Source organism: Lepus europaeus, chromosome 5 (genome assembly GCF_033115175.1).
Source record: "Lepus europaeus isolate LE1 chromosome 5, mLepTim1.pri, whole genome shotgun sequence".
NCBI lineage: Eukaryota > Metazoa > Chordata > Mammalia > Lagomorpha > Leporidae > Lepus > Lepus europaeus.
Window position 1 is genome coordinate 43818171 of NC_084831.1, and position 27744 is coordinate 43845914.

The 27744-nt window shown below is 52.9% G+C and overlaps 2 protein-coding genes across 6 annotated transcripts in view; both read right to left on the reverse strand.

Moving 5' to 3' along the window:
• Nucleotides 1-1787: 1787 nt before the first annotated feature.
• On the reverse strand, nucleotides 1788-18488 carry CC2D1B (coiled-coil and C2 domain containing 1B). 4 transcript variants are annotated; one of them, XM_062191328.1, is made up of 25 exons: nucleotides 18379-18488; nucleotides 16950-17036; nucleotides 15326-15470; nucleotides 12749-12855; nucleotides 12244-12402; nucleotides 11535-11660; nucleotides 11219-11378; nucleotides 10890-11071; nucleotides 10671-10746; nucleotides 10481-10555; nucleotides 10270-10400; nucleotides 10060-10132; nucleotides 9763-9893; nucleotides 9270-9366; nucleotides 9012-9184; nucleotides 8509-8634; nucleotides 7899-7957; nucleotides 7696-7812; nucleotides 7331-7404; nucleotides 7190-7248; nucleotides 6966-7017; nucleotides 6248-6347; nucleotides 5992-6082; nucleotides 4742-4871; nucleotides 1788-2473 (listed from the first exon to the last, which is right to left on the reverse strand). In XM_062191328.1, the coding sequence occupies exons 2-24, from the start codon at nucleotides 17013-17015 to the stop codon at nucleotides 4743-4745; spliced, it is 2508 nt and encodes an 835-aa protein (XP_062047312.1). In that variant the 5' UTR covers nucleotides 17016-17036; nucleotides 18379-18488; the 3' UTR covers nucleotides 1788-2473; nucleotide 4742. The 4 variants fall into 4 exon arrangements, with proteins under 4 accessions (XP_062047312.1, XP_062047311.1, XP_062047309.1 ...); XM_062191327.1 differs by lacking the exon at nucleotides 1788-2473 and adding an exon at nucleotides 3809-4450; XM_062191325.1 differs by lacking the exon at nucleotides 1788-2473 and adding an exon at nucleotides 3809-4482.
• Nucleotides 18489-22436: 3948 nt separating this feature from the next.
• The window catches only part of ORC1 (origin recognition complex subunit 1), a 48132-nt gene continuing 42824 nt past the window's right edge, over nucleotides 22437-27744 (reverse strand). For both annotated transcript variants that reach the window (XM_062191331.1, XM_062191330.1), the window contains exons 16-18: nucleotides 25052-25221; nucleotides 24424-24511; nucleotides 22437-22969 (exon numbers count right to left, since the gene is read on the reverse strand). In XM_062191331.1, coding sequence (XP_062047315.1) covers nucleotides 22775-22969; nucleotides 24424-24511; nucleotides 25052-25221 — 453 coding nt within the window. In that variant the 3' untranslated portion in view covers nucleotides 22437-22774. The remainder of the gene's footprint in view (nucleotides 22970-24423; nucleotides 24512-25051; nucleotides 25222-27744) is intronic.

A 27744-nucleotide genomic window follows, 5' to 3' on the forward strand; every position in this document is an offset into this window, starting at 1 on the left:
TCAGGTTGTAAACCTGAGATACAGCACCTCCTCCGAGCTGAAAAGGAAGACAACTGCTACTGTGGTAAATTACTGAATGTTTACCGAATGCTAGCCAATTCAGTTTCTCTGTTTTGTTTTGTTTTGTTTTATTTTGACAGAGTTAGAGAAAAGTCTTCCTTTTTCCATTGGTTCTCCCCCCAAATGGCTACTATGGCTGGCGCGCTGCGCTGATCTGAAGCCAGGAGCCAGGTCCTTCCTCCTGGTCTCCCATGCGGGAGGATCCAAGCACTTGGGCCGTCCTCCACTGCCCTCCCGGGCCACAGCAGAGAGCTAGACTGGAAGAGGAGCAACTGGGACAGAATCCAGCACCCCAACCAGGACTAGAACCTGGGGTGCCGGTGCCACAGGCGGAGGATTAGCCTAGTGAGCCGTGGTCCGGCCACAGTTTTTGTTTTTTAAGATTTCTCAGGGATGGCGCTATGGTATAGTGGTTAAGCTGCTATTGCTCTCTGCAGCACTGGCATCCCTTATGGCTGCCAGTTTGAATCCCAGCTGCTCCACTTCCAATGCAGCTCCTTGCTGATGTGCCTGGTAAAGCAGCGGAAGATGGCTAAGTCCCTGGGCCCCTGCCCCGACATGGGAGACCCAGAAGCAGCTCCTGGCTCCTGGCTCTGGTCTGCCCCAGCTCTGGCTGTTGTGGCCATTTGAGGAGTGAACCAGTAGATGGAAGATATCTCTCTCTAATTCTGACTTATTTATTTGAAAGGCAGGATTACAGAGACAGACAGATCTCCCATCCACTGGTTCCCTCACAAAATGCCTCCAACAACTCAGGCTGGGCAAAGATGAAGCCAGAAGCCAGGAACTTCTTTTGGGTCTCCCAAATGTGTGCAAAGAGCCCAAGCACTTGGGCCATCTTCCACTGCTTTCCCAGGCACATTAGCAGGGAACTGGATCAGAAGTGGAGTGGCTGGGACTTGAACTGGCACCCATATGGGATGCCAGTGCTGCAGGCAGTAGCTTAATGGGCTGTACCACAACACTGGCCCCTTTATCAGCACTTCTTAAGAACCAGCTGGACTAGAGGGCTATAGATAGGGGTTTTCCCTGTTTAATCTTGCCTTCCCCCTCCCTCAATGGTTCCTGAATACTAGGAGGCCCCAATTTCCAATTAAATATCTCTATCATAACTCATCTAATTTATGTATCTAATTCATTTCAGACAACAGTCAAGCAATAGGCTGATCATTGTTTCTGGAATTAACAGGTTTGTAACAGTGGTTTGTTTTAGTAATGTTAAAGTAATGTGATGGAATTTTTCGCGATTGTATACATAGCCAGAAGGGCTAGAGTAGAGCAGGAACGATGCCCAGAGAAAGGAAACCATCTGTGATGGTGCTGGACCAGGTATAAGCTGCTGGATCCAACAGTTTGTCGCATGGTTTCATCCTTAAAAGGAGCTGCCCTAATTACTGAAGGGGCAACATCTTTTGGGAGCTGCTCAGAAATGTTTGGGAAACAAGCCATTAAAATTTGGAAGCGGGGACTGTTGTATCAGAGTGAGTAAAGCTGCCACCTGCGATGCTGGCATCCCATAGACACTGGTGTGCCCCCCGGCTGCTCTACTTCCCATCCAGCTCCCTGCTAATGGCCTGGGAGATGCAGAAGATGGCCTAAGTGGGCTCCTGCACCTACATGGGAGACCCAGATGAAGGCCCTGGCTGCTACCCTCAGTCTGTCTCAACCCAGGCTGTTGGGGCCATTGTGGGAGTAAACCATTGAGCAGAAGATCTTTTCCTATTTTTTGAAAAGATTTATTTGAAAGGCAGAGTTACAGGGTTACAGTTATACAGAGGGGGAGACACACAGGGCTGCTTCTGCTGGTTCACTCCTCAAGCAGCTGCAACAGTGAGAGCTAGGCAGATCCAAAATCAGGAGCCAGGAGCTGCTTCTGGGTCTCTCATGTGGTTACAGGGGCCCAAGAACTTGGGCCATCCTTTGCTGCCTTCCCAGGCCATTAGCAGGGAACTGGATTGGAAGCTGGGATTCAAACCAGTGCCCATATGGGATGCCAGCGCTGTAAGCAGAGGCTTAACCTACCATGCCATGGGGTGATAACTCTTTCAAAGAACTCTTTAAAAGAAGTTGGAAGCACCATGGCAGTGCGTGTTTGGTGTAGTGGGTGAGATGCCACTTGGCACACCTGCATCCCAAATCAGAGTTCCAGGGTTCAAGTTCCGACTGCTTCCAGTTCCAGCTTATTGCTGATGCACATCCTGGGAGACAGCAGGTTGATAGCTGGGTCCCTGCCACCCATGTGGATACCCAAGTTCTGGGCTCCTGGGTTTGCCCTGGCATAGCTCTGGCTGTTGCAGGCATTTAGGACATAAACCAGTGGATGGGAGATCTCTATCTTGCTCGCTGTTTCTCTGCCTTTCAAATAGATGAAGAAAAAATATTTGGAAGCCTTGATGCAAGTTTGACCATGATGCTGTGAGAAAAGAAAATAATGTTAAAATCACAAGTCTGCTCTTTAATTGTGGGGAAGACTTCCTGGTTCTGGGATAAATTTCTTGTGTATTAACTAATTCAGAAGAAAGTGCACTTTACAGTAGAGAATGTAAAATTCTAAGATGATTTGGATCATGGCTGATTCCCATAAGTAATCTCCAATGTGTGGACAAATCTTAGGACAAGATGAGGCTGCCGCAGGCTCCTCCCTCTACTCACGCATGCCTTGGCTGCAACAAAGGCCTTTTAAGAACCTCAGTCTCCAAGTCCAGTGGGTGGCTTTGTCAGCCTGTTGAGGTTGTTTTTTAAAAGTGAACGGATTGTAAAGGGAAATTTGGGAGTCATAGAAAACTTCCTATTGAAATAGGGTATTTCCAGCAGAGGCCTGAATTTAGAGGTTCTTTGGTCTAGTTGGACCCTTTCAAGAAAACCCCAGTGGTCCTAACCCTGTTGCTTCACACAGGGTTGGATGCAAACACTGAGGGGAAGACAAAGCTGAGTCAGGCACCCTTCTGACAGCCCCTTTATTCTAGGCCACTTTATGAAGGCTAACAACCTTACTTTTCATTCTAGATTATTGCTTGTTTGACATGTATATGTGACTGCAATTAAGTGTTAAACCTCTCATCTCTGGAAGTTTTGGTAGGTCACATCTGATAGGTAAGTAAGACTGGCCATAGTCCTGGGAAGGAGCCACTTGTCTGTAGATCCTGTTCTGTTGCCCACTACAGACTGCTCTGTAGGGCAGGGAAGCATGACTTAGCCCTGTGACCCTTGAAATCAGATGCATACAGAAATGCTCAATCCCTGAGCTGTGCTTATGCAGTATTGTAGCAATCAGTAAGCTGAATGTATGTGCTTCACTTACAGCTTTTAAAAAACAATCTTGAGGTATGCTTTGTTGAATTTTAATGCTTCAAAAAAAAGGGATGAAAAAAACACGGGTGTTGATTTCTAAGAAATGTAGAATATTAGTCTTGAATATTAAATCTATTAGAACTATAGATCCCTTCATCGTCTCCATCCATTCAGTAAAACAAGGCTGAAAACAAAGCCAAAGGGAAATTTCTCAGTCATTTCCCCAGCTGATCTGCTGAAGAGGAAAACAACCCCATCTCCATCCCACACCCTCTGTCAGAATCCTTGCCAAGGCAGTAATCTGGATCTTGGTCGGTAACAAATGCTACTGCTACCCAGGCTTTCTAAACCTGCAGAGTCTAAAATCCCTACAGTGAATTAGACTTAATTGCTTAAATAAAAATGGCTACACAGAATTTTACATATATATATATATTTTTTTTTTTTCTTCTTCTTCTTCTTCTTTCCCTTTAACAGTCTCTTATCTTGGGTGCATGGAACAAACCCAAGATACAGCCTTCCCTTAACTTCCCACCAAGTAGTACCAAAACGTTTCTAAGTCCATGGGGAAGCAGGAAGGCTAGTACTAGCAGCTGTTAGGAACAAAGGCACGGGCAGAGCTGGGGGGAACTGAGTTGAGAGGACAGGCTGCCACTGACCAGAGTCACGGAACCCTGTTCCCACCCTAAGCAGGGGAGGTTCCCGATCACCCTCGAGTTCTCCCATCCCTTACAGTTCATTTAAAGGCACATCCAGAAGTGGTGCAACTGGGGCTAGGGTGAGCTGCACACAGTTGCTGTGTAGGGGTTAGTGGGCTGCAGGTCTCCATGGCACAGAGCACTGAGGATATCCTTGCCTTTGCCCAGTCTGGGGGAGCAAGACGCATGAAAGAGGAGCTCCTCGAATCCAGCCTGCTTCTATGGGCCGGCGACGGGAAAGACCAGGGCTGTGGTCAGTAGTGCACATACTTCAAAGGTCTTTGGTGCTTAGGTAGCAGCATCTCTCTTATGTACAAAGGCTTCTGCAGCCAGCAGCACTGGGAAGAGTAAGCTCCTGCACACCGTCGCTGGCCTGATCATCTCCTGGTGCTGGCAGTCTGCTGCAAAGCGGCATAGAGCATGGAGAGTCCGGCTAAACCACAGGAAAACAAGCAGGTTTTACAGATTTCCTGAAGACAAACCTAGGGAGTTACCCTTCCTCCCCTGCTCTACTGAGGACCCTAAGAAACTCAGCTCCTGAACTCTGCCCAACAGTTTTGGTGCCTTGGTCTTCACACAGATGAGAACTCTTAGGCTTTCTCCCCACACACAGGGTGAACAGGAGAAGGGTCCCAGAGGGACCCCATCAGAACGCAGGGGAAAAGGTTCTGGGGACCCAGAGAGCTGCCCACCTCACAGGCCCCGAGGCTCCAGGACCAGCCAGTTCTCGGTGACCATCTGCACATCCTGGCCACTCAGAGGCTCCCGCAGCCTCACCTTCACCTCCAGCTTCCCCCCAGTAGGCTTCCTTCCATCCAGGACCTGTGAGGACCAGGGAGAGGCAGACAATAATTGAGGCACGCGGGTCCCTGTGCTCCCAGGAAACGAATTAGAGGAGCTAAGGTGTCCTGCAGTGCTAACGCATGGGAATCTTAAACCTGTTGTCCTTCTGTTTGGGGTGGTGATGGTTTAGCTAAGTCTTACTAAAACAATTAACATATAAACCTAGATAAACACTAACTGAAGTGGAGATAGACATCTGGAAAGTCTATTCCATCACTCCCCCCCTCAATCTCCTAGCAGCTCCAGGAATAAACACTGGCTTCAAGGAGCAGCATGGAAACCAGTGAGTTCCACCTTCCCGGATGACACTGCAGCATCAAGAGCAGAACCCAGATCAAAGGTTTCCACTCCTTCCTGGGCTGGAATAAACATCAGTGTGACGGTCCTGAGAAGTCTGATCACCCTCTGTGAGGCCAACAGAGAGCAGACTCCACTTGAGAACAACTCTCCTGGCAGACAGGGAGCAGGTGTGCCGCAGTAGGAGAGGCTTCAGCCAACAAAAGTATGAGTAAGGATCTGGTCCTGTGAACTTATGTAACCTCCCTTTCTTCTAGAGCTTAAATGTCTTTGTCAGTGGCCAGCTCTTAGAGCCACTGCCTGTGCAATCCTATGATAATCCAGCTTAAGGAGCTATCTGGGGACCAGTTCCCAACAGTAGATCAGCTAGCTGCATTCCAATGGGTCCCCAATCTGGAAATACCACATCAATGCTGGGTCCGGAGCTTACTCTGTTTCATCGTGCCGTGAAGCAGCTGCCCCAACCGCAATTCTAGCCACAGCAACCTGGGAATCTGTGCGCCAGGCTGACGGCTATGACTGTATACCTCAAGGATCTTCCTGCTCATCCATCATCTTTAGAAACCTGGATGGCCCAGGTGTTGTGGGAAGAGTACGGCTACTTCCTATCCTGAAACTCTGAATTTTTCTGACCTTCTGAACTTCCTCTTTTGTGAAATGGAGATACCACCTACCGTATAACAACCGTGTGGGTAATTTTCAAGTTAAGCGACAGGCACAAAAACCTACAACAGGGACTGGTGTTCAACAAATACTAGCTCTACTCTTACTAAGTCCTCTGTCGCCCACCCCCAGGCCTTACCTCCACAATCTCTCTGATCTCACACTCATTCTCCAGCCGCTCCAGTTTCAGATGTGCTGTGCCAACCAGCTTGTCACTTCTGAAGAAAGAGCTGGGATCCAAGAGGCAGCAGAGGATTAGGTTGGGTAGAGAAGGCAGGCATGAACTGGCTGAGACCAGTGCAGGAAAACAAGCGGTAGCAGAGATGGCAGCTATAATGGAAATGTCACTCCTACTTCCCAGCCTGCTTTGGCAATGGGACCAAGAGGATCCTCACCCTTTGTGGAAAATCTCAAACTTGATTCCTTTGCTTTGGATCACCCTCCTGAAGCCCCGGTGGTTTCGGTTGATGTTTAGTTTGAAGAGCTGATCAAATTCTACAAGAGGAGAATGCAAGAAGGGGCTTGGCTCCCAGGGATTTCCTGAGGAAGCAGGAATGGAGGCCCAGGGCTGGCTTCCCCTCTTTATCTCTGCCTGCAGTTCAGGGTGACTGCCACCAGAAGGTAGAGAATATAAATCCTGACCATGTTTTATACTCATTAGATGACAACGAAGTGGGAGGGAACTGGAATTTGGAGTCGTTTCTGCCACCTCCTTATTATGAGGCCGTGGGCAGGTCTCTACTTTTACTGAGGCTCAGATCCCTCATCTGCAGTCTTAAGTGTGTGGTTACCCAGCTTAAGGAGCTACCTGGGGACCAGTTCCATTCCAGTGGGTCCCCAATCTGGGAATACCACATCAATGCTGGGTCCGGAGCTTACTCCGTTTCATCGTGCTGAGAGGCAGCTGCCCCAACCGCAATTCTAGCCACAGCAACCTGGGAATCTGTGCGCCAGATCTGCTTTGGATCACGCTCCTGCAGCCCCAGTGTTACCAGTATCTGCCTTTATCACCTGTGTTGAATGAATCAAGTAAGGGAACAGGTCTGGAAACACAAGTGCTGCCCATGCACATGAAGGGGGGTGTTGAAAGGGGCTCCTGTGGCCCTCCCTCACCTGGAGAATTTGTGTTCTTCACCACAGCTGTTTTGCTTTTTTGAGCCTGGTCCTAAAAACAGTAGGAAGGGAGGAGTGAAAATAGTTTGAAGAAACAAACAGGGCCAGGAACTCTGTACAGAATGGGCCCAAAAGTCTACAGTCCCCTCCCTATGGCCAGGCCTCCCAGGGACGGGGAGAAACTGACACGGGTTCAGAGGATTCGACCTCTACCTGAACCTCACCGAGTTAGGGTAGTGAAACTCAAAGCGCACAAAAGCATCCAAGTCATCAGGGGTCACCCCTGTGAGAGAGAAACGGGAATCGGGAGTCAGGGAGGGGGCAGAAGCCCAGGGCCTGGGTGGAAGGGGTGGCCTTCGGGTTACCTGGCGGTGCTGGGAGGTTCATTCCTCGAACAATGATCAGATGCATCTCTGTGCTGTTGAGTTCTGAGAAGATCCTATAGCCAAGAAGAAAGAACAGTGGACCCAGGTCCCCTTCTCCAGCGCCTGGTAATGAGGGGAGAGTGGACCCAAAGAGGGAACGCTTATTTTGGCCAGAAGCAGCAGAGCTTGTACACAGACCTTAGTCTGACTTCCAGTCCCGAGCTTTATCCATAGCATCCATACAGCTCTGAGCTCCTCACTGGCAGGCACCGTGACCCACTCTTCACCAGGGAAGGCTCACTAAACTGGGTGCTACCCTCCTGCCCCACGCCTGCACAGAGCCAGTTTCCCCTAGGCTTTGGCACCTCACGGTCTGGAATGTCTTCAGCTCAAAGTGGTGGCTAGGAGGGTCGAGGCCCTGGGCCTGGGCCAGCTGCAGGATCTCCAGCTGTCTCTTACGGTCCTGAGCAAGCTTCTCAAACCTGGCAGGTGTGGGTACGCACATCAGCAAACAAGGCATGCTTTCTGTTCTCCGTCCCAGAAGCCCAGCCCCAGTCCGTGCACTTACCGGGTGGTCTCAGCCACATTGCCCTGGTGCATGAACTGCTTGGAAAACAGCAGGCACTTCTGAAAATAGAGGCCCAGGGGGATTCCAGATCTCAGGGCAGGACCTACCTGACTGGCACTCGAGGCCTGACCCCAAGCTCCAGTCTGCCTCTGTAGCCTCACTTCTCTCTCCAACACATATCCCAAGTCCCACCAGTGCTCTATATTTTTGCACTTTCCTCTTCTAAGGATAGCCATTCTCCAAAATTCACTTAGCAAACTCATATTCTTCCTCAAAACCAAGTTCAAGCATCACCTTTGAAAGCAGACTCGGAAACAGTTCACCAAACACCATAAGAATCCATATGCATGCCCCCTCCCACCTACAAAGTCCTTTTTCCCATGCTGTGACTTCTGTTGTTTGAACTTTATAACCATCCTGAAGCAGGGTATGTATTTTCATCCTGTTTTACAGATGAGGAAACGGGTTCAGTGAGGCTTGCGGGGTCACACAGCCAGTAAGTGTTAGAGTGAGAACTGGAATCCAGGCCTATCTGGTCTGTGCCCCAGGCCTTTGCCCGCAAGAAGGCTGGGGGCACTGAAAGGGAAGTAACAGTCAAGGGGCTCCTGACCTCATGTTGCTCCAAAAGCATCTTCTGTAGCTGCGCGTACACCTCCTCAGCCTTCTGGGAGAGCCGCAGGTCCTCGTGGTGGATGAGGATGAAGTCGCCCTCCTCATCCGTCAAGGGCGAAGGCACCTGCCAGGTCACAAGGCCCCTCGGGCCCCAAGAGTCAGATTACTCCTCTAGTGAGCCCAACCAATGCAGGAATCCATACTAAGTGCAGGCAACTCACTGCCTCCCACTCTACCTCAGGTGCTACAACACTCTGCCCCTACCCCACTGGCCTCACCCTGTTCTGTCATATGACTACAAGCATCCTGTACTCCCTTCCCAGGTCTCTCTGCAGGCTATGAAGTAGACAGAATCATAAACAAAAGGCGCTTACCCAGCCATCACATCCTGCCCAAATCCCACTGCCTCCCAGAAGCTGCCCTACTTCACAGACAGTCCTGCAAGCCTGCCACCCACCTCCTCTGCCCAAGAAGTCCTGGTGCTCAAAAGATGAGATTCACCTTGGAGAGGTCAACAGGTTGGCCAGCTCGGGCCTGGGTGATCTGAGCCTCCAGACATTTGGCCACCCGCAGGTGGGCTTTGGCCTGCTCCAGGTCCTGCCTACGTTTGGCCTGCAGGGCTGCCCGTTGGTACTGCAGTTTTCGTGCCTCCAGTAGCACCAGCTGCTCCCGCACTGAGGGGAGAGCACCACTGGTTAGGGCCATGCCCGCCCCTCACTAGAACCTGCACTCCTCCCAGCCTGCTCGTCTCCAACTCACCAGATGGACTCAGTGACTCCTTAGCCAGGGGCCGAGATGAAGGGACAAGAGGCTGTGCTGGCTTCTTGGCTACCGGCGTCTGTGCTGGGGTCTCACTCTGCAGATATCCAGGAGGCTGTCACTGGGGACCCCACCCAAGGCAGCTTCCAACCTCGGGCTCTTCACGGATGCTGCACTCACTCTCACATGACCTGAGACGAGTGACTTCCCCTCTGAGCCCTAAAATATCTCAGCACTTCCAAACACCTCTGAAGATCTCCACTCTAACCTCCCCTCCCACCTCAGCACAGGAGCCAGCAGGGTGCTGGGGATGGAACCTGGGCTCTCGAACCAGAAAGACCTTCATTAAACCCTAGCTCTGCCTGTGGCCAAGTTTTTCTCTCTGAAACAGAGAACAATGTATCCCTGGGCTTGTCAGCAGGGACATTAAGTCTGGGGTCATGTCTCATCTGCCGCTCCTCCCCCCAGTCCTGCCTTGGGCCCTCAGCCAAACCTCATCCTCATCTTCCTCTGCCAGGGCCGTGTCATCTGAGGTGGCCAGTTTCTGGGCAGCTGCCAAGGTTGCTGCCACTGTATCCTCCTCCATGCCCACCATGGGCTGCAGACCAGGGATGGGGGGAAACCCTGTGACAGAAGCAGAGCTGGGAGGGGGTGGAATAGCCACAGGGCAGCACAAAGCTGCTGTGGGCCCTGACTCTGCCAGGGACAGGTGGCGGTACATCCCTGTGGTCACTTCCCCTCCCCATCCTTGCTTCCTTGGGAGACAGCCCACAGACCAAGCCCCACTCACCTGGAGGAACCGGCAACTCGGCGAAGTCAACCTTCCGCCCTGCTCGGTGTGCTCGAATAGCATCTTGGTATTGCTGCAAGGGTGGGAAAGGAGGGACGTATGGTGAGCACGAGTCTGCAGGCTCCATGCCCATGTGACAGAGGGACAGGAAGACTAGGAGAAGACCAGCGCCAGCTGGCGGGGCAGGTGGCTGTACGGCCCCAAGCCTACCTTGGCAATGCGTTCATGCATCCGGGCCTTACGTTCATCCCCACTGCTCCGAGCCTGGATGCCGGCCTCCCGGTACTTGTTCAGTCTCTGCTGCAGGGCATCCAGCACCGTCTGTGGCTCTGTAGGGGCCACTTGAAGAGGGGGGAGAGAGCATCTGCTCAGCCTGCCTCTCCCCAGGTCCCCACTCCCCAGTCCCACCACCCTGTCCTACCTGGGGTTGCTGGGATGTCAGGAGCCGTCACTGGCTGCACTCGCTCCACTGCTGGTGCCCTGGGGGCCTTCAGATCTGGGGGATGCAAAGCGAAGGTATAGGTGGGGGTGCCTGGCCAGCCCCAGACCTGATGATTTGCCCCAACCGCAGCCCTAGCCCAGGCAGATCCCCTCACAATTCCCATACTGACCCTCAGGTGCTGGGGGCATGGCACTCAGGTCCACGGGCTGCCCCTTCTCCAGGGCCTCCAGGACAGCACCAAATCTCTAAGAAAAGTAGATGTGTGCCTAAGCCAGGGAACCCCAAGAACCTGGACTGAAACAATTCTGCCTTGGGCCAGTCTCAAGCCCAGTTCAGCTCCCTGTCTGGGCCTCAGTTTCCTCCATGTTAAATGAGCCAGCTGTCCCACCTTCCCAATCCTCATGAGCTCCCGGGCACGTTCTAGATCTCCAGCCCGCTTGGCACTGAGGGCAGCCACTTTGTACTCTCTCTGTCGGGTCAACAGCAGATTCCGGGGGTCAGCGTCTGAATTCGGCGGGGCAGAAGGGCCGGCGCTGCCCAGGAGGCTTGTCTCGGGTTGGGAGGAGTCGTCTACAGGGAAACAAGAAGTCCCAGAGGGCATGAGGGTCAAAGGAGGAGGTACTTGCTTTGGCCTGAGGAGCTTCTGAGGAAAGTGTGACCGACAGTGAAGAACACTGGCTGGCTGGGGAACCGGGACAGGATTGGGTGTTCAGATACCTGGCTCCATGGTGGGGGGGCAGGGAGGGCCTGTCTCAGAGCTCCTGTGGGCTGTCTCCTGGGGGGCCAGAGGCCTCTTGCCTACGGCCACTGGCGGTGGGATCTCATCCTCGTTGATCTTCCTGCCTCTCCTCACAGCAGCGAGCTGGGACTCCAGAGTCTGAGGGAGAGAACTAGTCCAGAAACCTGGCTGGCCATCTTGGGTTAGACCCTGCTCAAAGCCAGGCCAAGGATCCACCACCTCCACAAGGCTGCCGAGTGGGGAAGCTTCCTCCTGTCACCCGACCCACAGCCTCACTCCCCCAGCCCTGCTCACCTTCAGCCCTCGCTCACAGCGCCTGGCTTTGGCCGCTTCCCCTGCTTCCTTGGCACCGGCCGCAGCCTCCCGGTAGTTGTGGATCCGTTCTTCTAGCACAGCCTGTAGCCCCTGAGGCTCCCCAGCCTGCAGACAGCTCAGCTCAGGACCCGACCACTCCAGGGCTAGTCAGGCCTGTGCCATTCTCTCCCTGCGAGGAAGCTGCCCCAGCAGATGGAGCTCTGGGATTCTAAAAAAAAAAACCTGCTCTGCACCCACGTAGGAGACCCGGATGGAGCTCCAGGCTCCTGGCTCTGGCCTAGTCCAATCCCGCCCTTTGCAGCTATTTGGGGAGTGAGCCAGCAGACGGAAGAGCTCTCTCCCTCTCTTGTAACTCTGCCTTTCAAATAAAAAAAAAATCTTAAAGAAGAGCCTGAAAGCCTCAAGGCGTGGGGCAAAGACTCACCGGAGAGGCTAGAGACTGTGTCAGAGGCAAAATACAGAGAGGCTCTAACAGTCGGTGGAGGCCAGGAAATGGCTTCGGGGGGTGGGGAGGGGGCGGGGGTGCTGAGAGAACAGAGTGGCCTTTGAGGTACGCCAGGCACGGAGGAGTTTCTTGTGCTGTTTTCTGCTCGGGGCAGCTGCTGCAGAAGGCTTCTGCGGCTTGGGTCTGCAAGCCATGCCACACGCACGTTACACATGGCCGTCATGGGCCTCCTCCAGAACCTACCTGAGCCTCTGCGACTGCGGCTGTTAGGAGGGCTGCCGGCACGGCAGGTTCAATGCTTCCTTGTCCCTTCTTCTCCTCAGAGAGGCCTGGGCTGGTGGCCTCATCACCTTCCCCGGGCCCAGCCTCTTCATCTGCACCCAGCACCTCCTGCAGCTCAGTCTGGGGAGACACAACAAGTCCCAGGAGCTTGGGGGCCTCACAGTCAAACCCATGACGGGAGAACAAAGGAGCCTCCCCCTCAGCAGTACTTCCCAATGTCAGCCACCATGTCCGAAAAAGCCCCGTTGTGTGAAGACTCCCAGTCTGAGAGTGCCCAACTGCACAGCTCAGACCAGAGGCCAAAGGAGAGCAGTCTCACGGTGTGCAGCTAGGAAGAGGCGCCCAGGACGGGCAGGGCACTCACTCAAAGTCACGGACACACCCCAGGCCTCCTCTCCAGAGCCCTCTCCTCCACCAGGCCCGAGCTGGACTGCAGAGCCCTTGGACACCAGCCTGGCAGACGCACCAGCAGGTCTGCGTCCTCCTCCAGCCCTTCCTCCTCCTCCTCCTCCTCCTCCACATCCTGCATACAGTCCGCCGCCAACTTCTCGATGTGGGCCATGGGCAGGGGGGCTGGGAGAAGAGGGTCAGGGCAACACAGTAAGGTCCAGGACAGGGGAAGCAGTCTTCAATGCACTCTATGGGTAAATACCCCAGGCAGAAGTGCCCCTCCTCTCCCACAGCCAGGTCCCACCCATCACAACCCCCTCACCCCCACAACCATCTGTCACATAAACACTGAACTCCCCTGGAGCTTCCAAGTTATGAAGAATAAAGAATATTATCCTTTTCACACTGAATGACCTGGAAACTACCAGCACTCATTTTTCCTAGCACTGCAATCCTAGTTGAGCCAGGATTCAAACTCAAGTTTGGCCCACAGCAGGGCCAGAGCAGTGAGCCACTTCCCCGTCCACTCACAGTCCTCGGCGCAGGGCTGTGGGATAGGGGTGGTTCTCTCTGAGGGACCCTGGTGATCCTCGGCGCAGGGCTGTGGGATAGGGGTGGTTCTCTCTGAGGGACCCTGGTGATCCTCGGCGCAGGGGCCGTGGGATAGGGGTGGTTCTCTCTGAGGGATCCTGGTGATCCTCAGCGCAGGGCCGTGGGATAGGGGTGGTTCTCTCTGAGGGACCCTGGTGATCCTCGGCGCAGGGCCGTGGTAGGGGTGGTTCTCTCTGAGGGATCCTGGTGATCCTCGGCGCAGGGCTGTGGGATGGGGTGGTTCTCTCTGAGGGACCCTGGTGATCCTCGGCGCAGGGCCGTGGGATGGGGTGGTTCTCTCTGAGGGATCCTGGTGATCCTCGGCTCAGGGCCGTGGGATAGGGGTGGTTCTCTCTGAGGGATCCTGGTGATCCTCGGCTCAGGGCCGTGGGATAGGGGTGGTTCTCTCTGAGGGATCCTGGTGATCCTCGGCTCAGGGCCGTGGGATAGGGGTGGTTCTCTCTGAGGGACCCTGGTGATCCTCGGCTCAGGGCCATGGGATGGGGTGGTTCTCTCTGAGGGATCCTGGTGATCCTCGGCTCAGGGCCGTGGGATAGGGGTGGTTCTCTCTGAGGGACCTTGGTGATCCTCGGCTCAGGGCCATGGGATAGGGGTGGTTCTCTCTGAGGGACCCTGGTGATCCTCGGCTCAGGGCCATGGGATAGGGGTGGTTCTCTCTGAGGGACCCTGGTGATCCTCGGCTCAGGGGCCCATGGGATAGGGGTGGTTCTCTCTGAGGGATCCTGGTGATCCTCGGCACAGGGGCCGTGGGATAGGGGTGGTTCTCTCTGAGGGATCCTGGTGATCCTCGGCTCAGGGCCATGGGATAGGGGTGGTTCTCTCTGAGGGACCCTGGTGATCCTCGGCGCAGGGCCGTGGGATAGGGGTGGTTCTCTCTGAGGGACCCTGGTGATCCTCGGCTCAGGGGCCCATGGGATAGGGGTGGTTCTCTCTGAGGGACCCTGGTGATCCTCGGCTCAGGGGCCCATGGGATAGGGGTGGTTCTCTCTGAGGGACCCTGGTGATCCTCGGCTCAGGGCCATGGGATAGGGGTGGTTCTCTCTGAGGGACCCTGGTGATCCTCGGCGCAGGGCCGTGGGATAGGGGTGGTTCTCTCTGAGGGACCCTGGTGATCCTCGGCTCAGGGGCCCATGGGATAGGGGTGGTTCTCTCTGAGGGATCCTGGTGATCCTCGGCACAGGGCTGTGGGATGGGGTGGTTCTCTCTGAGGGACCCTGGTGATCCTCGGCGCAGGGCCGTAGGATAGGGGTGGTTCTCTCTGAGGGATCCTGGTGATCCTCGGCTCAGGGCCATGGGATAGGGGTGGTTCTCTCTGAGGGACCCTGGTGATCCTCGGCTCAGGGCCATGGGATGGGGTGGTTCTCTCTGAGGGACCCTGGTGATCCTCGGCTCAGGGCCATGGGATGGGGTGGTTCTCTCTGAGGGACCCTGGTGATCCTCGGCTCAGGGCTGTGGGATAGGGGTGGTTCTCTCTGAGGGATCCTGGTGATCCTCGGCGCAGGGCTGTGGGATAGGGGTGGTTCTCTCTGAGGGATCCTGGTGATCCTCGGCTCAGGGGCCCATGGGATAGGGGTGGTTCTCTCTGAGGGATCCTGGTGATCCTCAGCGCAGGGCCGTGGGATAGGGGTGGTTCTCTCTGAGGGATCCTGGTGAAGACAGGAAGGCTTACACCCCGAGGTCCCCCCAGGGCTGAGCTCTCTGGCACCATGCAGGCTGTGGAGGAAGTTCACGACACAATTTCTGTGTCCTGTCCATGTACCCAATTCAGTCTGTGGGATCTGGGCCCCTACCTTTTTTTCTTTTTTTTTTTTTTGGCCCTGGCTAGGGCTACGCATACGAAACTGAGTCAGTCTGTAAATCATATTTTTCCGCGATGGGGAGAGAGTTCCCGTGACAGGTGGGTGAGGCGGCCTCCTCTGGGAGTGCTCCAGTGGGGCCTGGTGGCTCCTGCAGCCTGCAAGGCAAGGTCCCTTTCCACCAGAGTCAGGCAGCCACCCACCTAGGCCCCATCACTGAGCCTGGCCCACTGTCCCAAACTTACCCCGCCCCTTGGGTGCTGGCTTCCTGTCTGTGGTCTCTGCTTCCCCTGTGAGGGCGAGCAGCTCGGCCTCCAGGTCCGCATCCTCTTCAGTCTCGTCTATCCCCAGCAGCATGTCCTCCGGGCTGAACTCCACAAAGAGCCCCAGCTGAGGGCACAGAAGGATTCTTAGAAATCACCCAAGGGCAGCGCAAAGCCCAGCTCAGGAGCAGACTTGGGATCCCAATATCCAAGCCAGTGGTTCCTTTCCTCTGTGAGGTCCAGTGTGCAGAAAGGGAAATTGAGGCCTGCAATGTCATCCCTTGGGACATTTATCTCCCCAGGGACCCTACAAAGAGCCCAGCACTGACCTCGTTATTACAATAGCAGCAGCAGTGGCTGCCAGGTAATTGCCTTAGCTAATTCTCACAGCCCTGAGAGGTAGGTCCTATTTTTTTAAAACTGTGGTAAAACATACATACCATGAAATTTACCATCTTAACCATTTTAGGTACACGGTTTAGTGGTATTACATACATTCACGTGATGCCACGGTCACCATCATCCACCCAAGCCGAAACTGTGAACGGAGACACTGCCCACTCACCCTTCCCTGCAGCCTCTGGTCACACTGCTCTACTCGCGGGCTCCGTAACTCTGACTGCTCAAGGCAGAGGAGGTCCTATTCTTACCTCACTGTTCACATGAAACTGAGAGTCTTCTAAGTGCAGAGCCAGAATTCAGAGTGAAACCTCTGACTTGAGTCGAGCCCCTTAACCCCACCACCTCCTTTACCTGCCTCGTTTTTTTTTTTTTTTAAAGATTTATTTTATTTATGTGAAAGATAGTTACAGAGAGAGGTAGAACCAGAGAGAGAGAGAGAGAGAGAGGGAGAGAGAGGTCTTCCATCCACTGGCTCATTCCCCAAATGACTGCAACAGTCAGAGCTCAACTGATCTGAAGCCAGGAGCCAGGAGCTTCTTCCAGGTCTTCCACATGGGTGCAGGGGCCCAAAGACTTGGGCCATCCTCCACTACTTTCCCAGGCACATTAGCAGGGAGCTGGATCAGAAGTGGAGTAGCTGGGACTCAAACCTGCGCCCAAATGGGATGCTGGTACTGCAGGCCAGGGCTTTAACCAGCTACGCCACAGTGCCGGCCCCCTTACAATTAAAAAAAAAATGGACCAAGAAGTCTCAGGCCATGCACCCAGAAGAAATAAAGGGAGAAAACTGGAAGACAGGATCCTTCTGTCTCCAGGCAGCGAAGTCCTCCCACCGGCAGCAGCTCTCAGGCCCTGGCAGCCTTGGCTGAACAGCAAAGTTGCAACCTCAGTGAGAGAACTGAGGTCCCAGCAGAGCATGCAAGACTCAGTGGCTCCTGACGCCTCCAGGTCCTTCATACAGAGCTGTCACCACAAAAGGACGCTGCAGGTGAAAGCCAAGAGGAGAGCTGAGGGCTGTCCACCCACCGTGTATGGCAGGGGCCAGGCAGAGGGCCTCCACAGGCACCGCCACCACCAACAGGCACCCTTCAAAGTCTCTGGACTGGCAGGGAAGCCACACTGGTGACCCAGGTTGCCGAGGCTGTCCAGAGACCCCCACTCCCACCCCAACGTGGCCCAGAGGCGAAGGAGGCTATGTCCGTACCTGCTTGGCGGCCGCCACACCCTGACCGCTGGCCTGAGGGCCTTTCCGGGGTCTTGGCCCTGGCATCCCGGCTGCTTAGACACCTACCTGGTGGGGAATCAAATTCAGACTCAGACGGAGCAGACCCTAGCCACACTCCCCATGAACGGGGCTGCCTTTGGTGAGTACAGTTCCTAAGCTTCTCAAGAAAGCAAAGCCTAGCACTAAAGGATCAGACGCTAAGGGAATTACAGCGCGGAAACCAGGACACGGCGGCCAGGAGGGAGGGGAGCTGCGGGGGGCTGCGGACACCCCACCACAGAGAACTGGCGGGTGACGCTGGAAGGCTCATCGGCACGGTTCACGGTGGCTACCAGGCTGGGCCGAATTCAAGGCCTGAAAGCAGCACTGTCCGTCAGGGCAGACACACGTGGTTATGAAGTTTCAGTTCAGCGCCCGGATGCCGTTCCTGGGCCACACAGAGGCATCAAGCGCTCAGTCACCACTGGTGGGGAGTGGCTACCCTGGACGGCACAGACCGTTCATCGCTGCACAGGGTTCCAGTGCACGGCGCCGCGGACACAGAGAAAGCTGACCCAGCATTCGGATGCGGAGCGATCGCCAGCACGCACGGCACCTACTGTGCGCTGGGCGCATCCCACACGTGAATCCCCCCGGGCCTCGCCTTCCAGGACCCATGCCCTATCACACCGGGCTGCACCAGGGGCGATGCGTGCCCCGAGGGGGCCCTTACCCAGCACAGAGAGAAAAGGCTTCTTGAGGGAGGCCCTGGCTGTGCTGAGTCATGAAAAAGTTGGGGGGGTGGGAGAAGCAGCAGAGTACGATTCCAAAAATTTGATAAGGGTTCGGGGGCCTGCAGGAGGAAACCACAGGCCTGGAATTGCTGGGGCATACACCGAGACCAGAAATGGCGCAAGCGAATATGGAAACGGGAAAAATGAGAACTCTTCACACCCAAGGGAGCCGGGCACTATCCTGAGGCCCGGGATCAGGCCGCCCGCTCAGGACCGGTCTGGCTGCGGGAAGCAGGAGGCCGTCTCAACACGGAGCATCTCGCAACCGTCCCGCGGAGGAGACGCGCTGACGGAGCGCGGGGTGGCGCGTGCGGACAGGGCTGCGGCTGGATTCCAGAGTCGGGGGCAAAGCCAACAGGGCTCTGAGGGCACCCGGGAGGGGACGCTCGGGATGGCCCCGGGTGTCCACTGAGGCGGGCGAACCCGAGTGACGGGACTCGCGGAAAGCCGGGTCGGTCACACACTGGCGGAGTCCGCGGCTCTGCTGGCTGCCCCAGGCCCGGGCTCCAGAGAGAGGTGGGCAAAGGAGCCCGCAAGGGAGGTCCCAGCACCGCCGGCCCTGCCCTGCCCAAGCCGCCTCCCTCTCCCCGCCGACCCCAGACCTCCAAACGCCGGGAGGCAGAGACGCGGCATACCTCGCGGCGGATGCAAACCAAACCCCGGAACTCCTCCCGACAGGCACCGCCCGGGGCTCCCACGGCCCGGGGCGGCGGGGGCCGCGGCGACTGGAAGCGCCCGGCTGGGCCGGCTGCTCGCGCCCAACACGTGACCGCACGGCCGGCGGTTTCGCAGTGCGCATGTGTGGGGAGGGGCAGGCGGGCGGGGCGCTCCGCCAGGTGACTCCGAGGGCGGGGTGCGCAGTGCGCAGGCGCCTCCGGCCAGGTAGTGCGAGAGCGCCAGGCCGCCGCTGCCCGGCCGCGGCCATCCAGTGGCTTGCGCAAATGCGGGAGGTGCGGGCCTGTCCTCGGCCTGTCCCCGCGTCGCGCAGCCGCTGCCCTGGCTGGCCCTTCGGGAGGCGGCGCTGGCCGCAGGCTCGCCGGACCTATCCGGTCTCCCTGGGCCGGGGGCGGGGCCTTGCGGCGCACCCTGTGTTTCTTCATTCTCACTGGAATTTGCCCGTTTCCGCTCGGAAGTCGGGCGGACGACTGAGGTAAAACAGTGCTAACGGCACTTTTCGAGGCCGCTTCGGCGGGCTTAACGGGGCGCTCACCCCCATACGCCGCCGTGCCGTCAGTGTGGCCGGGAGAGCCGGGTTTCGAGCTCGCGCCGCTTCTCCTGCCGGCTCTGCCCCACTTCTCACCCCGCGGGACAGACGGCGTCGCTGGAATGGCGGCTGAGGAAAGCACCTGCCCTGTGGCGGCAGCAGGAACGCCCTCACGGCTTCCGTGGGCACCGCCGCCTCCCCACTGCCAAACGTAGTCTGGCCGCCAGTGGCTTCCTTGTTTCTGTTTCTCCCCCGGAGAAGGGACCCACTGCGCCTTCCTTTTGAAATGCAGGGTTCACTCCCTCACACCTCGCTTTTAGAAACCACACATCGCCACCCTGAAGCGCTGACACGAAGAGACGCACAGTTCACAGTGCGGGCTGCGCGAGGCAGACATTTCCGTTTCCGCTCCAGGTGCCTGCAGCATGGAGAGCGCGCCGCACACAGCGGGCACTAACAGTCCTGCGACATTCTGTGAATTCCAGCCACCTGGGCACCTGTCCCAGGTTTAGGAAAAAGCACATTACAGCTGAGGCCACGTGGACACACCCCACCCTGCGACACCCCCTTCTCAACAGGTGCCCACTGTCCTGTTTATATTTATCCTGAGCCAGTAGTCATGGTACATTTTAAAGGTTCAGGAGTGCAGTGGAGGATGGCCCAAGTGCTTGGGCCCTGCACCCCATGGGAGACCAGGAGAAGCACCTGGCTCCTGGCTTCGGATCAGCGCGGTGCGCAGGCCGCAGCGGCCACTGGAGGGTGAACTGTCAAAAAAAAAAAAAAAAAAAAAAGTCATTAGTATTGTATGTACCATATAACTTTTTTTCTATTCAACCCTGTTTGTAACCTTCATCCACACTGGCATGTATACCTGACTGGATTTCATTTCTGTATGGTGGTCCACAATACGAAGTAACAGTGACATGGCACTACAGTGATGTGTTGTACCTGACTCCTGGTATGCATATATAAATTTCGTACAGACCTATGAATGAAATTTCTGGCTCATACGCTTTCTTTCATTTTCCAGACTAAATATCAAATTAGTCCATACATTTGTTTCCTCTCCCATCGGCGGAGCATTTGGGTTGCAACTGTTTCATCATAAAAATTGATTTCTAAGATGATTTTGATTCATGTTTCAGTAAAAACATTTTCTTACATAACCACACTTAATCACATTCACAAACTCTAACACATTATATAGTTCATGATTATGTTTATAATTGTATTTTTTTAAATCCAAGCCTCAATCAAGAAGCAGTGCATTTAGCCCTAGTGTCTCTTGATTTAGAACAGCTCCTCCACGTTTGGGGTTTGCTGTAATGAAATTTCTGTCTTCAGTGAGTGAGCAGTTACTTATCAGAGCATTTCACCTATACCATGGATTTGTCTGATAATTTTTACATCAACAGATTCAGGCCAAATATTTTTGAGGTTATATTTTCCTCAGTCCCTCACATGAGGGTTTAGATGTGTGTATTCTGTTGGTTTTTATATAGATGTTAGAATTAACTTGCAAACCCACAAGATACAGTGGTTGTGAGTGAGGAAAGAATTAACTTGCAAACACATATAAGAAACTCTGCCAGGGGGCCGGCGCCTCGACTCACTAGGCTAATCCTCCGCCTGCGGCACCGGCACCCCGGGTTCTAGTCCTGGTCGGGGCGTCGGATTCTGTCCCGGTTGCCCCTCTTCCAGGCCAGCTCTCTGCTGAGGCCCCAGGAGTGCAGTGGAGGATGGCCCAAGTCCTTGGGCCCTGCACCCGCATGGGAGACCAGGAGAAGCACCTGGCTCCTGCCTTTGGATCAGCGTGGTGTGCCGGCCATGGCGGCCATCGGAGGGTGAACCAACGGTAAAGGAAGACCTTTTTCTCTGTTTCTCTCTCTCACTATCCACTCTGCCTTTCAAAAAAAAAAAAAAAAAAGGAAAAGAAAAGAAACTCTGCCAGGATGCTGAATCATATATAAAGATATGTAACTAAGCTCTGTTAGATTTATTCCTACTTATCTTTTGTTTTCTGTACCACGTAAATCATTTGTATTTAAACATTTGTTATGAATGTGTGTTTGGTACAGTGGTTAAGACACCATTTGTGATGCCTGCAACTCCATATCCAAGTATATGGGTTCAAGTCCTGACTCGGCTTCCAATTCCTGCTTCCTACTAACACGTACCCTGGGAAGCCTTGGTGATTGCTCAAGTACTTGGGTAACTGCCACCAGAAGACTTGGATTAAGTTCCAACCTCCTGGCTTCAGCCTGGCCCAGTCCTGGCTGTTGTGGATATTTGGGGAATGAAACAGCAGATGAATGATCTCTGTCTCTCTGCTTTTCAAACACATAAAAATAAATTTATAGATTTCTATGAAAAATGGCACCTTTAAAACATTTTTATTTCTAGGTATTAATTGCTCGATATAATTTCTAGCAATTTTTCTATAAATATTTCACTTTGTTTAAAACTTAAGACACATAATGACATACAGTGAAAAGTTCTCCAACCCCTCATCACAAGCCAACCAGTTCTTTCCTAGAAGTAACCAATTTCTTTCACATTCTTCCAGAACTATTTTACAATATACACATATTGTTACATATATTTCTTTTTTTTTTCTTTAATTTTTTTTGACAGGCAGAGTAGACAGTGAGAGAGAGAGAGACAGAGAGAAAGGTCTTCTTTTTGCCATTGGTTCACCCTCCAATGGCCGCCGCGGCTGGCGTGCTACAGCCGGCGCACCGCGCTGATCCAAAGGCAGGAGCCAGGTGCTTCTCCTGGTCTCCCATTCGGGTGCAGGGCCCAAGGACTTGGGCCATCCTCCACTGCACTCCCGGGCTACAGCAGAGAGTTGACCCGGAAGAGGGGCAACCGGGACAGAATCCAGCGCCCTGACCGGGACTAGAGCCTGGTGTGCCGGCGCCACAAGGCAGAGGATTAGCCTATTGAGCTGCGGCGCCGGCCATATATTTCTATATATGATATGTTACCATTAAATAAGTGGCAGGGCTAGTAACAAAAGTCTGTTAAGTAAGCAAAGTTTGATTTTTTTTTTTTTTTTGAAAAGACACAGTTACAGAGAGAGAGAGAGAGCCAGAAAAAGAGAGAAAGAGAGAGGGCTTCCATTCTGCTGGTTCACTCCCCAAATGACCACAACAGCCAGAGCTGACCTGATCCAAAGCCAGGAGCCAGGAGCTTCTTCTGGGTCTCCCATGTGGGTGCAGGAGCCCAAGTAGTTGGATCATCTTCTACTTCTTTCGTAGGCCATAGCAGAGAGCAGGATTGCAAGAGGAACAGTGGGATGCCGACACTGCAGGCTAGGGCTTTAACCCACTGTGCCACAGCACCAGCCCGGCAAAGTTTGATTTTTATAATTTGATGTTTGGAATGACTGTAAACTTCCCAAATACTCTGGAAAAAAATTATTTAATGGAAAATTCCAAAATATTAGTTATTTCCATTCAGTATAATTTGCTACAATTCCAGATGCTTAGAAAAAGAAAACAAAGTTCTTTAAAAAATTTTTTAAAATTTTATTTATGTGAAAGGCAGTTAGATAAAGAGATCTTCCATCTGCTGGTTCACTCTCGAAATAGCAGAATGTCCATTTCTGGGCCAGGCTGAAACCAGGAGTCTGGAACCCCACCCAGGTTGTTTCCCACATGGGTGGCAGGAACCCAAGCAGAGCACAGCAGCTTGGATTTGAACTGGCACTCCAATACAGGACGCTAGCATTGCAGTGGCAGCTTAACCTGCCGCACCACCATGCTGGCCCCAGAAACGAAGTACTTTAAGAACCGGCAGACCATAGTCCTTGCTCTAAAGCACCCTCACTCTTCTTTCAGTGCATACAGCACATCATCCTGGCTCACATTGAGCCGCACACGGAGAAGCAGGTCATTTCTGCTGGACTCCATGAGGAGGAGGCGACAGGAGCCAAGGCGAGAACACACAGCCATGGTTTCCGACATGGTGGGGTATGGCAGTCCCTCCATTCTGCACAGGGCCACATGCTGACTGTATATCTAGACACAAAAAGCAAAGAGAAGGTTAAAAGGAAAGGCAATCCAGAATCGATCATTCAATTCCTTTGAAAAAAATCAGGCACTTAGTGCCCAGGACACCAAACATTCCAGAAGGCATTAATGGTTACCCCAGTGCTACACAAATGCAGGAGAATGGATTAGCCCTGGAATCAGAAAACAGCAGGTCTGAATCTTGGTTCCACCATTTCTCTAGATATGCAATTCTGGGTAAGTTACTTCACTTTTTTGATTTTTCAGTTCCACCTATAAAAGTCCTGACTGAATACAACATGACAAGTAACTATCATGGTTATGCAAACAGTCTTGAGGGGCTGAGAGTTCCTCAGCTTAGACTGTTGAAATTCAAGTCATATTTTTCTACATGGGCACTTTCCTTATGAGATACAGAGAGCAGATGCTGAGGTATGACCCTTGAAAAGAACAGAGACCCAGAGAGGCAGGACGACAACTGGGAACATGGATCCCTATCCTGCAGCTCCCCACTAGGTTAGGCCAGGGTAGCACTTCTGTCTTTGTCTACTCTAGATATTCACAAGTCCATCCTGTTCACTAAGACTAGGAACTGGCCAGGTAAAGCCGCCACCTGCGGGCCGGCGCTGTGGCTCAACAGGCTAATCCTCCGCCTAGCGGCGCCAGCACACCGGGTTCTAGTCCCGGTCCGGGCGCCGGATTCTGTCCCGGTTGCCCCTCTTCCAGGCCAGCTCTCTGCTGTGGCCCCAGGAGTGCAGTGGAGGATGGCCCAAGTCCTTGGGTCCTGCACCCCATGGGAGACCAGGAGAAGCACCTGGCTCCTGCCTTTGGATCAGCGCGGTGCGCCGGCCACAGCGTACCGGCCAAGGCGGCCATTGGAGGGTGAACCAACGGCAAAAGGAAGACCTTTCTGTCTGTCTCTCTCTCTCTCACTGTGCACTCTGCCTGTCAAAATAAATAAATAAATAAATAAATAAATAAATAAAAATTTCAAAAAAAAAAAAAAAAAAAAAAGCCGCCACCTGCGACCTGCTGGATCAGAAGTGGAGCAGCCCGGACGTGAACTGGCACCCATAAGGGACATAGGCGATAGGCGTTGTAAGTGGTAGCTTAACCTGCTATTGCTACAATGCTGGCCGCTTTTTTTTTTTTTTTTATCATTTATGCTTTTATTTTTCTATGTTTAGGTATAAAATACTTGCCATTGTGTTATAACTGCTTATGGACCCCAGGAACAAAACATAGGTTTGCAGCCTAGAAGCAATGGGCTGGACCATTTAGCCCAGGTTTCTAGAAAGCTACACCATTTAGGTGTACATTAAGTACATGCTACAATGCAGCACCAGGATAAAATCACCCAACAACTCACTGCTCAGAGTGAATCCCCATCACACAGTGACACATGACTATTTGAAAAGCCCCGGACTACATCTAGAAGGATTTGAACAACAGAGGTCAGTCACCTGTTGAAATGTTGCCTCCTCCAGTCCTGAGCGACGGAACTCTGCAAGGATGGCTCTCAGGAAGCCCTGTTCCAGGACCGAGGAATTTCTTCAAGGAAACAAGGGAAGGTGAGTTCCCCCCAGTGTCTGTACCACTAGCCCAGAGGAAAGCTCTCCTCTGGGAAACAACGCTTTCCTTTTCCATGTCTTTAGAGAAGAGGGAGAGGAAACTGGGAAATGCTCCCTCCTATTAACCTGACTCCGAATGTGCCCCACGAGACAGAAACTGGCGCTTTGGAAGTGAGGGGATATAGAGCGGATATGTGAGACCAGACTGTCATCACACAGAGACCCATGCCCACATTTCCTGAACTGAGTACCTCATTCTATGTGATAGAAACAGCTCTCTCCTTCTTGTTCCCAAAGTACTTTTTCTAGCTACTAGCTAAACACCCATTGTATAGCGCAACCAATGCAACTGTCCTTGTTTTCCTAAGTTTCAGTTTCCCCAACTAGACAAGCCCCTAAGAAAAACAGCTATGCCTTTTCGTGAATGCAGGAAGGAAAGCGCTCCCTAGCTGTCCCAAGCTGGGTGACCTCTCTGCTGGTCTTCCAGGAAGATTTGTGTTCAGGAGTCGGAATGTCTTACCTGATGGCAGTGATGTACGATGAAGAAAACATCTCATCCAGAGCCTCCATTAAGTGGGCCACAGTGACCAGGCCAGGGGAGCCGGGCTTCTGCTGGGAGAACTCACAGATCTCTGTGGCCCGTCTGCAAATGTCCAGGCAGCGCCGTGCATCGCCAGAGAGTGCTGCCACCTACGAGGGAACGCTTTATTCCTGAGGGCCCCTCGACAGCTTAGTTCAAGACAACCAGGCAGGCTGGGAGTGCACGTAAGCGTCAGATGAAGTACTTCGCCCTTCCAGGGAGCCTTATGGGAAGCAATCATTATGCCACACCTGAGACTGACTCCCCGGTCAAACTCTTGTGTTGGTGTTATAGATTACTCAACAGTGGAAAATGCAGTCTCAGCTTTATTTATTACTCAGGAAATGAAATAAAAAAAAGAGAATCTTGGCCCAAGGTCATGAGCCAAGAGAAAACACAAACGATCTTGTGTGGCCCAGAGACAGGCAGTCCAGGTGGGGAGGTGGAGGTGAGGCCCATCTGGAAACAAAACCACAGGTGAGCCTCCCTCACAGCACATGGTGAATTTGTAGCACTGCCTGGTCAGCAGACGAGAGAACTAAAATCAAGAAGGGGAGGAAGCCACACCGCTGGCAGACCAGCAGAGAATTGTGGGCAGATGAGTCAGGCCACACCATGATGCCAAAGACTGCACCGGGGCTGTTCCCCTTCCTTCTACACAGGGCTCCTGGACCCCGCTCAGGATCCTCTTCTCTATCTCAAGCGGATTTAGAAGCCACCTGCATTTTCAGTCTCTGAGAGAGCACTCCTGGACTCACTACAGCCTGCCAGGATCTCCCAATTGCTGCATTCCCAGTATTTGCCAGCAGTCTGCACCATGCATCTGCTACCATCACACGCTGACTGGCGACATCCCCAAAAACTGCTTCTTTCCAAAATTCATGATATGTTAAATTTTAGAAAACAAAACTATAGCCATAATTATACACAATACAGTAAGACACTAAAATAATTCACATTTAAGACATTAAAAATAAAACCCAAGTTACAAAGGCAGAAACCTGAGGATCAGCTTGTATTCCTCCCTTCCTATAATCTCCCACATCCAGTGGCTGAGCATGTCCCACAAATATTCCTGTCTTATCTCTGCTTTCCTCCAGTCACCACCCCTCACTTTGAGAAACAACACTGTGTACTGGCGAAGAGCATGGGCTACAGGGCTGCTGTAGAGGCCCAAAGACCAGGTGCTAGGGGAACCCTGGGAGAAGAGAAAATACCTAAAACGGTCTCACCCTGAGGGAATCTGTGAATCTTGGTGACCTTTCTTTCATGTTTTTGTTTATTTGAAAAGCAGAGTTAGAGGGCAAGGAGGAGAGACAGAGCAAGAGAGATCTTCCATCCACTGATTTACTCTCCAAACAGCTGCAACAGCCAGGGCTGGGTCAGGCCAAAGTCGGGAGTCTGGAGCTTCTTCTGGGTATCCCATGTGGGGGCAGAGCCCAAGTACATCTTCCACTCCTTTCCCAGGTGCATTAGCAGGGAGCTGGATCAGAAGTAGAGCAGCCAGGTGGGTTGCGAACCAGTGCCCATATGGGAAGCTGGCTTTGCGGGCAGAGGCTTAACCCACCATGCCACAGCATCAGCCCAGCTCCCCTGGTGGCCTTTTTAACTTGTGCTGGGGTGAGGATGACATGGGAACTCAACCTCTACTACAGCCTTGCTACCACGGTGAAGAAGACCTAGCAGGCAGCAGAGACAGCAGGGAAAGTTGCCTGTTTTGTTTTGTTTTGTTTTGTTTTTTTTGATAGGTAGAGTCATAGACAGTGAGAGAGAGACAGAGAGAAAGGTCTTCCTTCCATTGGTTCACCCCCGAAATGGCCACTACGGCCAGCACTGTGCCAATCTGAAGCCAGGAGCCAGGTGCTTCTTCCTGGTCTCCCATGCGGGTGCAGGACCCAAGCACTTGGGCCATCCTCCACAGCCCTCCCGGGCCACAGCAGAGAGCTGGACTGGAAGAGGAGCGACCGGGACTAGAACCCTGCGCCTATATGGGATGCCAGCACCACAGGCAGAGGATTAACCAAGTGAGCCACGGCACCAGCCCCAGCCCCAGTTGCCTGTTTTGATAATGGTGCTATGTGGATGTACAGTAAAAATAAAAAACTGAGTTTTTTAAACCATAAGCCCTGATATCTATAAGATATATACCCCAAACTTACACTGTATTTCCTAAAATCCTCAAGTGGGTAATTTTATTTAGAAAACAGAAAGTTAGTAGCGCACCCTAGGAAACTAACAGAAGCAAAAACAAAATCTAAATTCATTCAGCTTCAACCTAGGCCTCAACCGATTCCAAGATAAAGGAACATGGGCATATAATTAAAAATAAAGTATAAAAATAAAGTATAAAAAATAAGACTATATATATGGGAAGCAGCTGAATCAAGAGAAATCAGACCCACAAAGATTTTGGATATCAAAACTATAAGATACAAAATATAAAATAGGTACGCTTCTTTATATGTAAAAAGATGAAATAGGTTTGAAATTATGGGCAATGATTTTCAGTCAAAAGAGCATCCAAATCTGATGCCTTCTGAATTCTTATTGAAAAACCAAGAATCCTAAAAGGAAGGGAAGCTCCAGGAGAGGAGTGGTAGACTTAGCAGACTGAAGAAAGGCAAATTCTAAGC

What these genes read in the sequence shown, in the direction of transcription:
- CC2D1B (XM_062191328.1), bottom strand. Translation starts at nt 17,015, where the DNA reads ATGCCAGGGCCAAGACCCCGGAAAGGCCCTCAGGCCAGCGGTCAGGGT. An exon ending in CATGCCCCCAGCACCTGAGG is followed by an intron (nt 10,556 to 10,670) that starts GTCAGTATGGGA and finishes TGCATCCCCCAG; the next exon opens with ATCTGAAGGCCCCCAGGGCA. An exon ending in TTTGAGATTTTCCACAAAGG is followed by an intron (nt 6,083 to 6,247) that starts GTGAGGATCCTC and finishes CTTGGATCCCAG; the next exon opens with CTCTTTCTTCAGAAGTGACA.